We start from the raw sequence: 16390 nt of genomic DNA on the forward strand, positions 1-16390 counted from the left end.
CCCTTTCTATAGGGATGACAGGACCCCTTTCTATAGGGATGACATGATCCTTTATATAGGAATAACAAGACCCCTTTCTTTAAGGATGACAGGACACCCTGTATTGCATAGGGATGGCAGATCCACTGGTATATGAACCCTTTCTCTAGGGATGACAGGACCCCTTTCTAGAGGAATGACAGGTCCTCTCTATGTATGGATGACAGGACCCCTTGTATAGGGGTGACAGGTCCTGTTTCTATAGGGGATGACAGGACCCCTTGTATAGGGATGACAGGACCCCTTTCCATAGGGATGACAGGACCCCTTGTATAAGGATGACAGGATCCCTTTCTATAGGGATGACCAGACTCCTTTTCTATATAGATGACAAGAACCCTTTCTATAGGGATGACACAACCCCTTTCTTTAAGGATGACAGGACCCCCTGTGTAGGGCATGACAGGACCCCTTTCTTTAGGGATGACAGGACCCGCTTCTTTAGGGATGACAAGACTCCTTTCTATAGGGGATGACAGGACCCCTTTTGATAGGGATGATAGGGGATGACAGGACCCCTTTCTATAAGGATGACAGGACCTCTTTGTATAAGGATGACAGGTCCTCTGATATATGGATGACATGACCCCCTTTACCGTGTAGGGATGTCAGATCCCCTGCTATAGGACCCCTTTCTTGAGGGATGACAGGACCCCTTTCTATAGGCATGACATGATCCTTTATAAAGGAATACCAAAACCCCTTTCTTTAGGGATGACAGGACCCACTTTTATGGAATAGGAATGTCATATCCCCTGGAATATGACCCTTTTCTATAGGGATGACAGGACCCCTTATATTGGAATAACAAGAATGACAGGTCCTCTCTATATATGGATGACAGGACCCCTTGTATAAGGATGACAGGACCCCTTTCTATAGGGATGACAGGACCCCCTGTATTGTATAGGGGTTGCCAGATACACTGGTATATGACCCCTTTTCTATAGGGATGACAGGACCCCTTGTATAGGGATGACAGGTCCCATTTCTATAGGGATGACAAGAACCTTTGTATAGGGATGACAGGACCCCCGTATAGGGCTGTATAGGAGCTGACAGGACCTCTTTCTATAGGGATGACAGAATCCCTTTCTATAGGGATGACAGGACCCCCTGTATAGGGCTGTATAGGGGGTGACAGGACCCCTTTGTATAGGGGGTGACAGGCCCCTGAGGCAGCAGGGCCCCGGTTGCTGTGGTGACCGGCAGCCTCCTGTCAGTCAGGAATCTCCCAGCACCCTTTGCGCCCCCGCAGTCAGGCTGCCACTGCAGTACGGGCGGCTCTCTCGCTCAGTGTCAGGGAGGGGAGCGGCTTCTTCTTCCTCCTCCTCCCAAATTCCTCTTCTCCTCCTCGGCAGGCCGGGCAGGCAGGTAGTGCAGTGCAGGACACCGGGGGAGGAAGATGACGGGGTTGCGGCTGTTGTTTCTGGCGGCTCTGCCGTGCCTGCTGAGCGGGCGGGTGGTGCAGGAGGATGGCTTCGCGGAGTGCAATGACTTCTTCCACCAGGGTGACCCACCGCAGGGCTTCAGTGACCCGGGACAGGTCAGGATCTGCCAGAGGTACCAGGGGGACAAGCAATTCGCCACCCTGTACAGCACCCAGCACAAGATGCCCATCTACTCCGCATTCACCTACCGCCAGGGGGCGCCCACTGCAGAGGGGGATTGGCTGCTGGAGCCCCAGGTAAGGGAATCATCATTGGAGACAATGGACCTTGTCACTGCTGGCCCATTATTTATTTTTCAGCAATTTAAAGGGTTCTCTAAGAGGTAATTGTAGCCACATAACCAATAACGCCCAGCCTGGCAAATGCCCTCATCTACTTGTGCAAATGCCCCTTGAGAGAAGGAATGATTGCCCAGGATGGGTTTGGCCCCTATGGTTGCTTTTTGTTAAAGAATTGAACCAGTCTGGGGCAGAAACATGGATTCTTGCCTGGTGCAACCGTGCATGGGTATTCCTCCTTGGCACAAGGATCCTGCAGTATTCTATGGGTGCCAGGGTGATAATGGCACAGCAGATCATCAACTATTGTCTCCAAAAATATATGGGATGGTCCCTATAAACCCAATATGTGCCTGCATGCCTGGTGTGCATTCATTCATTTCTGTACAATCTACAAGCTGATAGGTAGGTAGCCTGGCATCAAGGAGATCAAAGGCCTGGCATAACTACCATGATTTTTCCCTGGATGGGCCGTGAACGGATCATTCGATTCTCTATGGGGCAAGGGGAATAATTGATGATCTGGGTATAAAAAAAATCTCTGACAAACAAGATATAGCAAGAGTGCCAGTCATGCCAACCTTTGTAAGGCTTCACTCATTGTTGGATAGGTTGGCATTTTATAAGCAACAGTCATCCACATGTCAGGGGGTTGGGATTGCTGGCTGCGTTGGCATTTTACAAAGCAGTACTCATCCACATGGTGCCAAGGGGTTAAGGTTGCTATCTAGTTTGGTAGTCATCCACATGGGTAATGCCAAGGGAATCCATTATGATTGTTCTTAGAACTTTGCACCTTCCCTGTATATATGTAGGATTGGCATATGCCATGCAATGTAATGGTTGCTGAATGGTTACATTTTCTGTACATTCTTTTGCTTTGCACCATAGCATGGCATTGTATATTGTGCAATTGGCCGACCCTGGGCGACTCCTAAAATCTCATCCCAGCTTGTGCAGATCTCGTGTCAGTAGTTGCTACGTGCCAGGCTGCTGATGCATTAAGAAATGAATCTACATCTGATAGTGGCAATTATCAATAGACATACCATAGGGAAAAAAAAAATATAATGGGCACGCTTGGTATGAATGGGTTACACTGGGTAGTGGTGGCATTTATTCTTTTGTTGCTGATCATTCATTTTTATATGAGTAATAGTAATATTAATATGATGTCATCCAACATTTTATTATGAGTGCCCCCCAAGCTGCCTGGTTGCCCTCCAAATGGCTGAATAACTACAAAACCCAGAATGCCATGTAGTCACCGACTGCAACTGACCGGAAGCATAATGCCCATATATATCCCCAATTGCATGATTGGCAGTCGTTCCTAATTTCCAATCAGTCCTTGCATTTTGGGCTCTCCCTGGTTATAATTCTAACCCTGATTATTATAAATATCTGACCATATGATAAAATCTCCTCTTATAGATTTGCTGTGACCTATTCACACCCATCACTAAGAACAAAAATAAATTCATACAAAGACAATATAATGGGATACATTGCATTCCATGCCAGGGTTGGGTCATGTGATTATAGCAACAAATCAGCTCCCAATCTCTTTAAACATTTACAATGTTGCAATTTGTTTCATGGGTTTTATATTATTGAATAACCCAGCATACAGATCTGCTTTGTGCAGGGGATGTTTGGATATAAAATCTGCAGCAGCCACACTGAGCCTGATTATTCTGTTATAAATGACCCCAATTCATCATTGTGCATGCTTTGCTTTCCTTTCATTGCAGCGTTTCGTTTTTCTTTTTGCACGTAGCCGGTGTAATCATCATTTCGCTGCACGCCCTGCCTCTCCTTCCTCACAGACATGTGGGTTTGACAGCCACTTTCCCTGACAAGCACAGAATGGGTTTTTCTATACAGATGTCTATTTTGCATGTCTTTCCGCTATTTATGGAAATCCAGCCGCCAAGCTGCGTTGGGCAGCTTGGCTGTGACAAAGCATTTTAGATGTTAAAATAAGAAATCTTGGTGGATCAGCTGAAAAGAATGAAGGGCTTGTGTTTGCTGTGGCAGATCGAGCTGACGTCAGCTGTGAACAAGTGGTATTGTCACCATGCCTCGCCTCCCCGCTGCCTATGTTTGTGTCATTGTGTCAGTAATAGTGACACATTGCTGTGCACATCACATCAAACATTGCATTTATAGGAATTACTGTTACCGCTTGGTGGAGGAAAATAAACCTTAGCTTCTCCACCTTGTAAAGGACATAGGAATGATTACAAGCGTGTATATAGGCTTTGTAAATCTGATCAAAGGGAATGCCTAATTGTAAAGGGAGTGAATGTTGGGCTGATGGAGGCACAGTATGCCTATTGTAACTGTAAAAATGCTTTGTAGAAACATAAACAGTCTATTCAATACCTGATTAGAAACACAAAGGCCCATTTTTTTGGCAGGGATTAGGTTGGGTGACAGAGTTTAGTGCAATGTTACCTGCCCAGGTCAGCTAAGCATGGCTTTGCTGGTTGTAGGCAGTAAGGGCACATTCACTATGAAAGCACTGCAAAGGGGAAAGTGCCAACTGGTGCTTTGAGCAAGCTGGGAAACTGGCACTCTTCTTAAAGCTCGGGCCAGGGTCTCTTGTTAAGCTTGGGCCGGGGACTCCTTGTCAAGTGCGGGCTCAGGCCGGGGGCTCTTGTTAAGCTCAGGCTGGGGTCTCTTGTTAAGCTGGGGCCGGGGACTCCTTGTCAAGTGCGGGCTCAGGCCGGGGGCTCCCTCACAAGCTCAGGCCAGGGCTCCTGTTAGGCTCGGGCTGGGGCTCTTTGTTAAGCTCAGGGCGAAAAGCTCTGGGCAGGGGTTCTTGTTAAGCTCGGGCCGGGGCCTCCTTGTTAAGCTCGGGCCGGGGGTTCCTTGTTAAGCTCGGGCTGGGGGCATCAAGGGTATCCCTAAACTTAAACAGTCAAGTGACTTTGGTATTTAGTCCTATGGGAAGACAAGAAATGCATAATGAAGTCACCATTGCTCTGAGTTATTCAAGGGAACACAAATGTGATTGGACAAGGTTTCCTAACTTTTCCAATGCCTGTTGCCGCTGGATGTTGCCATTATTACCAGCAGGTGACTCCTAGACACTGGAATTAAGGATAATCTAATGTTTGGGGAGGGCGAGTCCACACTGTGTGATTTTTTGGTAATTATTGATGCTTTACAACATCAGCAAAATCCTAGGACAATGTAAACTCTATTGCACTTCATCAGCCTAAATCACATTACAAGCTTGTTCCTGCGGCAGGGTGTTGGTGGGGCTGACTAGTGATTTAAACTCCATGGGAGTCAATGGGAAGATGCCTGTGGGCACCACGAAATCACTAACAAGCACCTATAAACACCAGCCAGTACAATAACCTAACACAATATTAGGTGCCAGTCTGTTCCTGAGATAGCAGGAGGAGGTGGGAACATTGCTGGGTCGGCTAGACCTTTATCATATTTTTAATCGTTAGATAAAAATGTTGATCAAATTGATCAAAAACTTTTAATTCTGTTAATAATTTTTGATATTTGGGGTAAAATTTTGATAAAGAATTGACTTCTATAATTTTTTAGAGGTGCATGATATACACAAGTGGATTTACATTCTTGTAGTCTAAAGCAAAGGGTTAGTTTATATGTTGGAACATCAATGGAAATACCACCAAGAGAAATTTACAAAGGTACAATCTACCAAAGAGATCCAACATACAAACTCCTGTTTCTTGCCCATTCCTAAGAAAGGTCAGTCAGCATTGCTTAATTAGTTGATGATTGTACACCAAAGTCAAGCACAAGGACTCTGCAATGGTCTCCGTGGATTTCATAATCTATTGTCATGGATAATTGTGCATCCCCAGAGCCTTGGAATGTCTGGTAGCAATCCTCATTTCCTCCCTCTATATTATCATAAACATGACTGTTTGGACAATTCAGAGTTGTATGTTCATACTTGAACTTTATATAAAGAGTATGTATGTATATAAATATATATTTATATGATTTGGGCATCACTTGGCCACTGGCAGGCCCAAAAAATGCTTGTGATAGATGCACTTGTTCACACAAACTCAGATTCTTTACATAGTTGTGTTCGTGGGAGCTAATCAAACCTTCCTATGGCGAAAAAAGGAGCATTTATTTTAAATCACATCCACTGTACTAGTAACCAGCTGACCACTGGTAAGAGAAAACACTGTGGGGATAGAAATGCTTGGTGATGCGAGGATGAGCAGATATCCTGCAACCTGTCATTCTCAGTAGGAGATTTGCCACCTGGATCTTTTCATAAACCGGGTTTTTAAAATTGCCAAACTGTTTACATTTAAAGCTAGACTGGGGGAAAGCATGTCCTGTACATTAATTAAAAGGAGTTTTGGAAAACATGATCAAATTTGATGGAATGAGAGACAGTTGGTTAAATTAGGAAGGACATTATTTTTGTATATGTGAAAAGGAAAAAGAACAAGTGAAAACACAAAATAGTTATGCCGTGCAGCAAACAGACAAGAGCTCAGCAATAGGACATCACATCATCCCTAAATATAAACCCAGATCTGCAGTATCTGTTGGGGAGTGCCATTCTTCACTAAATAAAATCATAAGAAAAAGTAAAGAAAAATAAATCTTCAAATAATATTCTGTACTATATTATTTGTACAGCAGAGACATGGGCAAAAGCAATTGGGCAGCAAGATTTAAGGCAAAAAACTAAATACACAATTTATATACTCAAGTATAAACCATTTTGAGTATAACCCAAACCTTAATTTTTACCCAGAAAACATTAAAATGGATGTAATGACTGCACGCCAGGGGGTCTATACTAGGGGTATTGGTATAGTCACCTCTTCTTGTCAGGTCTCCTCCGTGCATCGTTGTCGGCCACATCATTCAGGCTGACTCATTCAGTCTCCTAACCAGTCAGTGACCTAAATATAAATCAAGATTAATATACAATAATATATTTCTATTTCCAGCACTATTTAATATTCAGCCATATTTTACACCCAGGTAGGTGAGCATCTATTTTCTGATTCAGTAATGCAACTTTTTTTACCTCTCCACCTCCAGCCTGCCAATAATGAATTTTTGCACGTAGCCGGTGTGATCACCATGACCTTTTACCAAAGAATAGCTTTTTAATAAAATTTGCAAATGTAGATGGATTGAAAGCAGCGTTTGTAAAATCATTCATAAAAGGAATGTAGAAAGGACCAAACTTGTTAAAGGTTTACCAGCTCATATATATAATATTGTAGCTGATTGCTGGGTAACAAAATAACAGATCAGCATCGGAAAAAAGAAAATCAAAACGGCATGAGATATTGCTCAGTGATTTCATTCACATGGTACAATAAACCTGTGTATGTATGGGGAGGTGATAGGGTCAGTGCAAGTGAATGTTGTAAGTTTGGTCTTTCTTCACATTCCAGTTATTCCTGCTTTATGCAGTCCTAGAATATGACTCCACCCTGACATATGGTGAACCACAGCACACCTCACCCCCTGGGGCTTCTCTAATCACTTAGAGAGTGACTTTAGCTTGTTTGAGCTGTATGATACTTTTATGTTTAGGTGTTGCTAGGATAGCCATTGTTTTGTTAATGCAGTGTTTAACCCAGAATTTGTTTGAGGCTGGGTGGGAAGAAATTGTAGGTGGATGGAAGCCCCTGTATTGTGACTCAATTCTTCAGTAGCCACTCAAAAACAGCCGGGTGGTCACTGAAAAGTGCTGGGTGGAGTGCCCGGCCGAAAGGGGCTGCAGAGAATTAATGGTTTAAGTTAGATCTTTTTAAACGTCAGAGTTGCTGTCTTCTGTGCTGTTCAACTTTAATGCAGATGGGCACCTGGGTAAACCTTCCATCTAGACAGGCCATGGAGTAAACCTTCTATGCCGGCGTGCCTCTAGATACACCTTCTATGCCGGCGGGCCTCTGGGTACACCTTCCTACAGTCAAACCCCCTGGATACCATTTCAGTGCAGGCATTGGATGCACCCCCTCATGCAGGCAGGTCCCAGGTACACCTTCCACCAGCTATGCAGTGCTTATACCCAATGAATGTGTTGTTTAGCATTCAGACTACATTGCTTTTGTTTCAAAGATAAAATAATAATATACCACATAAGCTGGAAATAAAAAATTACAATGCAATATAGTAAGCCAGAGGTGTTCTGTATTTGTTGGTGGGTGGAAAACACCCCGGATTTTCAGTAGCCATTGTGTGAATGGTTTACAGATCTTTTAGGAGTCTGCAGTTTTAGAAACTCCCTGCAATAGTTTCAGTGTTCTCCCCAGCCTCTCTTAGCTGGGCGCACTACCCGGCACATTTCAGCAACCACCTGGCTGTTTTTGGGTGGTTACTGATTATTTGGGTCACAATACAGGGGTCACCACCTGCCTACAGCTTCTTCCCACCCAGCTTTAAAAAAATTCTGGTTTGAGTACTTAGTTTGTTAGTTTTTTAGGGTGATAGCCCTTTCGGGGAATCTCCCAAATAAATTTACTCTGCTAAACCAACTTAGAAACTGCAAATTTCCTCATCAGGGTACTGAAAGTGCACCAGGTGGCTAATATGAATCCAACCCTCACATGGAGGAATTATTTAAAAGGAAATGATGAAACAAACCACTCTCTTTTATTAGAACAGAAAGGATAGAAATCTTCAGGAAAGTTTGTTCAAATCCTTGAAATGCACATTCATTGAGAGGGGATTTTTCCATATAACAAAAGTAAATTTACACTTTAAATATACCCCGTCCCCTACCTCTTTATTGAAAATTATTCTCATTTTTGCTGGGATTAATTTAACAAATTGGAATGCTTACAGTACTTTAACCAATCACCTAAGGTAATCTTCTCTACCCATGTAATGCAGGACCATTGCTCCTCTTGCAGTGTAGGTGATAACTACCACCTCTCCTCTTCTGCTGCCTCGCTTTGTCATTCTCTTCATTGGCTTCCATTTCACCTGATAATCAAATTCAAGTTCCTGTGCTTCAAATCCCCCCACAGTTCTTGTCCCACTTACCTTTCTGACCTGATAGAAAAATACTCCCCTAGCCGCTCTCTTCTTTCAATGACCTACTAATGACTTCCTCCCTCATAACCTCTTCACACGCACGGATACAAGACTTCTCTAGAGCTGCTCCAACTCTCTGGAATGGTCTTCCTCGTCCTATTCAGCTTGCTCCTACTTTCTGCTCATTTAAAAGAACATTTAAAACCCATTTTTTCAAACTTGCCTACCCATCTTCTTCTGTCTCTTAAACCGTCACTACTTCCCACCATTCCATATCTCCCCTCCTATTGTGTAATACTTCGCCCACCTCCTAGATTGTAAGCTCTGCGGGGCAGGGTCTTCTCCTCCTGTGTCAGTCTGTATCTGTTTGTCATTTGTAAACCCTATTTATTGTACAGCTCTGTGTAATATGTTGGCACTATAAAAATCCTGTTTATTATTGTTATTAATAATAATTATAATAATAATAATATTATTAATAAGAATTATAAAATCACTGGAGAGAGGATGGGCTAAGGTAAGTATTCCATTCTATTAGCCTACCAATGGACAGAATTGTTGAAAATGGAGAAGGTGGTAGGCAGTTATCATTTTATTGCCCAACCCAGAGTTCATCTATAGCCAACTTTGCTCCCCCTGTATGTGGGGTCAAGAAGGATATTATTTTCCTTAAGACAAAGTTGCTTATTGTTGCCTTTTGTGCTTTTTTTTTGCCTCGGAAACACAACTATAGGAATTCATTGGAGGTTACACATAACATCCATATTTTCAGCCTAAGTAACTATGGATATAGATCCTCTGCAGAGATTCAATTAAGCAGAAAGTGTTTTTGAGGTTGCAGACCCTATTAAGTATGATGTCATCTCCCGGACGACTGTAATGCATTAGGTTTTGTCATAACCGCTAAGTGAGTGCACCTTGTATAATGCAATGAATGGTCCTTCACTGATGAATTTAAAATAAATTAAACAGATTTTTTCTATATTGTCCTTGATTGTCTGGCAGAACATTTCCATTTAACATTGCAGCCAGCACGGTATAATATTTTCTGCACCCGAAGACAAAGGCATTCCAGAGGTCGTAATTCCTGGTATACACACCATGTGGCTGCAGATGTCAAATCATTGGAATGACATCTTGGTGGTAGAGGGAGCTTGATCATTTAAATGGATTTTATAGAATATTTTATATAATTTTTATGTGGATATTATGTTGAAAAATGCACTTGATGCCGGTAGGTTTAGAAAATTCTTTACACATCGGCTGGGTTATTTTATTGTTATTGATAGTCTAATGCCATTTGATCTCCGGAACAACACACTCAGCTGATCACACATCCACTTCTCCACCCTAAATGGCCTGTATGGTTTTTTAGTTAGAGAGAGGCAATACAAGCCAGCTGGCAATGTTATCGTTATAAAGGCCTGAATGTTCATTAATTATGTATAACAAATTCACTTTCAAAATTGATTTGAAAGGGTAACTAAATCCCTTTAAAAAAAAAAATAAATAGAAAAAATGTGATTAGGCAGGTCCTTTATTTGCAATAAAATCCCCTCATCTGCCTGATGACTGTTTTTGGAATACACTTACCCATTCCCATTCTGTTAGGGGTGCCACGAAATTCTTTCTTCTTCTCTTTCTGGTTTCTTTGACAATCTTCATTGGCCAGGCTGGGATGACATAACTGCTGCACAGGCGTACGATAGTTATTCAGATCTGGCGACCGCAGCCTCATCTCTACATTTATTCTTCATTTTCCAACCAAATGGAAATTTTCCAATACTTTTTTAGGGAGGGCATGGCTCTCGATTTGTAACCAGCGGCATGCCTGAACTTTGGTTCCACTTTAAAAAAGTTGCAATCAGGCAGGGTTTTGTTCCACATAGGGCCAGGCAGTGCCACTTCTGCAATAAAGCCCACTCACTTGCCTTATCACTCCTTCAGCTGTCAAAAAATTGGTTTCCAGGATGCCTGGCGTCCCCTGTGGCAGCGGGGGACTGAATGAACTCCCGTGCGCCTGCGCAGGAGTTGCGTCAATTAAGATGGCTGAAAATCTAAACAAGGCAAAGAAGGAAAAAGATGGTGGGGTCTGCGATAAAACGGTGACAAGTGAGTATACACAGGATTTAGTTCCCCTTTAACACCAACCTAATATTAACCAGCTATAAGCCAGTAGCCAAGGTCAGCAGCAGGCACACCACCATTGGCTAGTGGTCATATTACCCATCAGCCAATCATTTTGCACATGTGCTGATTTCCTGCAGAGAAGAGAGGAAAGAGAAGAATCACCACCAAGCTGCTTCTTGTTAAATGTCCAATCGGTAGGCTACAGGGTTTGTTCTTCTGACCAACCATTGTTTGGTTGTGGTGTCTGGTGTAAAAAAAAACTGGCTGTGTAGAGTTGTGTGTCCAATCCTTAATTTCATTAATTAAAAATAATTCGCAATGCATTATTAGTATTCTCACTTGTTTTTTATTTGCTCTGATCCCCATCCTTTCCCATAAACCAGCCCGACACTGGAAGACTGATGGCCGGATTGTGTTTGCTGGGCCTGCAATAGTTTGCCAAGTCGGGGAGAGGCACATACCTCACAGGCATACTAACATCCCAAGTACTACACTTGAGATTAGTGTAAACAGAGAGTTTATTGCTTCATCTCCAGCACAATGACACACCAAAGCTATTTCCTTGTTTACATTAATAAATCACACCACAAATAATGTTATTAATGGCTGTTGACCCCGTGTATATAAAAAATTCTTGGCACATTATTCAGTTATTCAAGGCAATTAGTGTGGAGCTTCTTTTCTGTCAATTTGCTAATTCAAGGCAAAGTAACTAGAAGACTAACCCCCCTCCCCAACATTCTGACCTTCTAAGTTCCCCCTTTCAACCAATTTTTATCTGAGTCAAATAAAAATTGGTTGAAAGGGTGAGTCAAAAAATCCACACCATGTGTAGTCCATAAATTGGAACTCAGGCCTAACGTCTTCCTAACTTCTCTCATGGTGACAGCCAGGGTAAATCTAGCAGGGCTTATGCCCCCTATACCTGGAAGCTGAGTATTTAGCCATGGTTCCAAAGCAATAGAATGCCCATGGAGCAGAAGGAAATTAGCGAGAGATGGCACTTCTTCTTTCAAGAGTAGCTTTCATTTGCCCTAAATAAGAATATAAACAAATTTGATCCAAGAGGTTTTAGGGGTAGCAGCATTTGCATTTTTTTTCTGTGTGGGGCTAAACTTACACCCCTATACTTTTGTGTGGTGTTGATTTTATATTTGGTGTAGTTTCTATGAAAACAAACCTTCCAAAGGTTGAATTGTGAAAATAACTGTAAAAGTCACGAACAATCTTCACCTCTTACCCAGAGGTGTGAAGGTGTGGCATTCCAAGGCATTCAGCTGTGGCTGCAGCCGTGGTGCAAAACTTCAAACTGCAAACAGTCATGTGGCCAAAATCATCTAGTCTCTTTGGGAATCATGCCACAATCTGCGGAAGCTGGAGATGCATGCAAAAATGGTTCCAAACCTCTCCTATTCACTTGAATTGGAAAAATTGGAGCTAATACTGCAGCTCATCAGGGATCTGAAATGTCCCTATAAATGCCCCCTCTAATATGTTACTAGTTTTATTATTAGGTGAGCCACTGACCTTGAGCGTGTAAATGTTTATCTTGGCCAGTCAATCTCTGTCATTTTTTTTTTTTTTTTGTAAGATAATTCTAGACTGTTTAAGTGTATGCAAAGACTAAACTTTTTTCTTTTAAATTTTTAGAGTAGGGAAGGGTTAAAACCCAGTGCTAAACCCAGATTTTTCTTTAATTGGGTGGGAAGAAATTGTAGATGGGTGGTGGCACCTGTATTGTGACCCAACTCATCATTTGAGTAATGACCTAAAAAACGCCCGGGTGTTGCGCCCAGCTAAAAGGGGCTAGGGAGAACACTGAAACTTTTTTCATTTGTTGCTATCTGTTTCCCACTGGAAAGCTTCCTCCTAACTTCACATCATAAGAAGTTGTGGATTGTCTCCTTCTCTCTGGCTTGATGATAATGCTCACAAAAAACGAGAGGGAGAATCTCTGCAGTAATTTGCATTTACAGATATTTTAAGCCCTGTACAATATGTGGCAACGTATGAAAAAAGAACAACTATACAAATGGATTACCATGTGTTTCATATGACACAATTTCCTAATATGGATTTGCACTTTTCTTCTTGTGCTGTGTGGAACGCCTGCATTCTCCACCATCCAATAATCGATATCTGTGCTGCACAGTCAGCTGCTGAGACATCCCGGATGAAATAAGAGATCTTGAAAGCTTGCATTGCAGGACATTATCTAATAGTGGTGCTAAATGGACATCCATCATTGGATCCTCCTAATGGGCTCACCGGTCCTAATTGATACCATAAGCTTATTTCATTGCTCAGACCAGACCAGACGAGTCAGGATTTTATTTTATTGACCGTGCTTACACACAGAAGGGCATTACACAGTATCTGTCACTATGTTGAGGTCATTATCTAAGGAGGAACGCAAAACTAAAATGTCATTTTTTTCATAATGTGTTTCCAATTGATGCTTTGAAAGAGTAGCTCAGGGAAAACATCAAAAACATTGCTGGAAAATTGCTAATGGTTATTACTATAGACAGGTCAGAGCAGTTTCGTCAATACAGCGACCTAAATTAGTTTTGTATGCTGTTATCCTGCATTCTGTCTGTCGGGCTGGTATGCTATCAGTCTTGCCTGTGGCAACGGTCTAATGTGACTCAGGCGTGGGGAGGAGGGAGGTGTCGTGATAGCATAAAGATTCCTTCCATAGCAGACAAATGAACCGTACATGGACACAACCAATTGTGTTTAGGCAAGACTAACGCCTAACATATATTATGCATTTTTTTTTCTTTCTGTGTTACAAGGGCTGTATTAAACGTAATAGAAAATTGGGCATAACTATTTTTGTTCAAATTGTGCACATTGTTAAAGTAACTCTTCCTCTATACAAAGGTACTAGTCAAAGTCTCCATCACAAGCGATGCATTTGCACCCTCATTGAACCCAACTTTGAAAAAATTTAGGTGTCCACTGTTGAACCCAATTCTTCACAGCCGCTTTTATTTTGTCGGAGTCCCCTTCTTTATACTTCTTCATCCATCTGTGCACATGCACAATGCTGTCATCTCCATTTACATTTTGTAGCCTTTTGTGAATGTTAGACAGCGTGCACCTTTCGTTCTTAGGAAGGTAAATGGTGGCACATCAAGAACCGTCAAGATTTTAAAACACCTGTATAGAGGAAAAATTACACTGCATGCAGACATCAAATTTTTGTTACTGGAAATTTTATTTTTTGATTGTTTCCAGCAACGCTAGAGAAAAAGATCATTGTACACACAGAGACATTGTACCCACATAGAGAGGGAAGGTAACCAACTTCATTCTATACTATAGACTGATATTATCCCTGATCAATATTTTATTGATTGAAAGTGATCAATATAACATAATGATTTTGAATCTGAATTGTGATTTTACATTTTTGACCACTTGATCGTTTAGTTCACTATTTCTCAACGAGGGTTCCTTGAGCAATGAGGATTTGTGTCTCTCAGGTCATTTACCATTGACACCAATGATATTTTAACTATGAGGGTGCCATTCTTTTCACTGGCCAGCAATATAAGAGGCATTTTTCCTTTTCACCTTTATGGTAATCTACTGTGAACTGTGGGTATAGTAATATTAGCAGAGGTTTCCCAAGACCTAAAAGCTTGTTTCAATGGTTCCCCCATGTTAATCTTGTATCTTTAGATAATATCATAGTATGTAATGGAGAACCAAAAGTTTACAGTCACTAGAACAGAAGACGTGAGAGTATATCTAATGAAGAAGGAGATATTCTTACTTTACAGAAATTTCTTCTTTCTGTCGCACCCCTGGGACAGAACCTGAAGAGTAATCTCTTTATTACAATATAGGCAAGTAAAAAACAAACAAAATACAACCTGATGGGCTTTAGTGAAATTAGATAGGAATTAGAAGTTTTGTGACGTTGTCTATTTTTTGTAAGTATCATATGTTACAATTTAAAAAAATATTTTACATGTAAATCACATTCTTAAAATGTTTTCTTTATTTCTGCAGCTGGATGATTCAAAGAACAGTTTGGATGAAGCCACCAAAGGCTCGGACCAGATTGAAGGTCTTGGTTCCAACCAGGCTTTAGAGGAAGATTATGCCTCATCAGATTACCAGCCAGGACCTCTCTTTCATGGAGCCCCAGCTGTTCTTACTAATACTGTTCCACTCCCTCAAAACTTCAAGGAGAAATGGGCCACGGATGTGGACCAACTGATTAAGGAGAAGTTAGTGCCTCATTGTGGAAACGAAGGCAACTTACATATTCTTGCTGGTGCTGTTCCATCTAGTAATAAAATAAAAGACAAAGTGAGCATTCCGGAATTTGTCTGGCTTGCAGCTTGCTGCAGTGTTCCTGAGGCATGGTCTTTAGGAGTCATCAAGACAGTCAGTAATGTAGATAGTCTGGAACAAGTCACTTTGGAAGAACTGGAAAGCAGGTTGCCCGGGGGTGTAAAGTTGTTTCCCAACCAGTGTGGTGGAGGAGCTGTGCCTACTGAACAAAGAACATCTGAATCCGCCACTCAAACAGAGAATGAGGGTCCCTCTAAACCTGGAGCCTTTTCTAGGTTCTTCCAGCTCCTTTTCTGCATCATCTATGAGATTGTGAAGAACATCTTGTGCCTGGTGTGGTTCATAGTCAAGCAAGTTCTCAATTTCGTTTACGGAAGACTGTACTGGATCTGGACTGCAGCCACCACCTACATTTTTGCTCTGAGCAAAGTTTTGCTAAACATCCCATGTGACGTCTTCCGAGTCCTCGCAAATATCCTCTGTGGCTTTGTGCGCGTTCTTGACAATATCTTTTCTGCTGTATGCCTTGTACTTAGGCTGCCAACAAGGTTCCTGTGTGACATAGCCAGCTTCCCATATTATACAATTTGTGCCATCCCAGATGTGGGCATTGACGTACTATGTGGTATCTGGGGTGTAGTCAGTTTGGGTTTCAATGTTGTGTTTGGCGCATTTGGGGTCTTATTCTCTGTGGCTTCCTTTGCAGGCAACAGTGTTCTCTCAAAGATCATGGGACAGTCCGAGGATTATGAAACTAACCAGTCTCACTAATCTAGAACCGCGACCATACTGCTGATTGATGTGCTAGCACTTTCCTGCAAGTCATTCGAATTTCCTGCGGGAACTAGACCAAGTTTGCTTTTCTTTTAATCCTATCAGCATCTTGTATGTTCGCAGGAGGTAAACATGTTTAGGTGCCACAAACACTCTGGCTTTTCAGTATAATAAATAAGAATAACCAGCTAGTTTTGGATCTCATCATCAAATTTTGAGATGTTTACTGTCACCTGTGAAGCTAAGTTTCCGTATATTCATGAGAATGGCTGTAAAATTGGCTTGTGCAATGGTAGTTTGAAATACACTGAGATCTGAGTGAAAACACAATTCTTTTTATATATATATATATATATATATATCTATGGTACATCCATGGGAAAAGCC

General features: G+C 41.9%; 1 protein-coding gene across 1 annotated transcript; it reads left to right on the forward strand.

Annotated features, from left to right (window-relative positions):
• The first annotated feature begins 1312 nt into the window (after positions 1–1312).
• On the forward strand, positions 1313–16384 carry ENDOD1 (endonuclease domain containing 1). The gene is made up of 2 exons (XM_072402739.1): positions 1313–1726; positions 14942–16384. Exons 1-2 carry the CDS (start codon positions 1445–1447, stop codon positions 15998–16000), a joined length of 1341 nt encoding a protein of 446 aa, XP_072258840.1. The 5' UTR covers positions 1313–1444; the 3' UTR covers positions 16001–16384.
• Positions 16385–16390: the final 6 nt, after the last annotated feature.

The sequence above is a fragment of the Pyxicephalus adspersus genome, chromosome 1, assembly GCF_032062135.1.
Source record: "Pyxicephalus adspersus chromosome 1, UCB_Pads_2.0, whole genome shotgun sequence".
NCBI classification, from domain to species: Eukaryota; Metazoa; Chordata; class Amphibia; order Anura; family Pyxicephalidae; genus Pyxicephalus; species Pyxicephalus adspersus.

Coding starts and splice junctions, on each gene's coding strand:
- ENDOD1 (XM_072402739.1), top strand. CDS start 1,445: ATGACGGGGTTGCGGCTGTTGTTTCTGGCGGCTCTGCCGTGCCTGCTG. Junction 1,727..14,941: donor ATTGGCTGCTGGAGCCCCAG/GTAAGGGAATCA, acceptor TTATTTCTGCAG/CTGGATGATTCAAAGAACAG.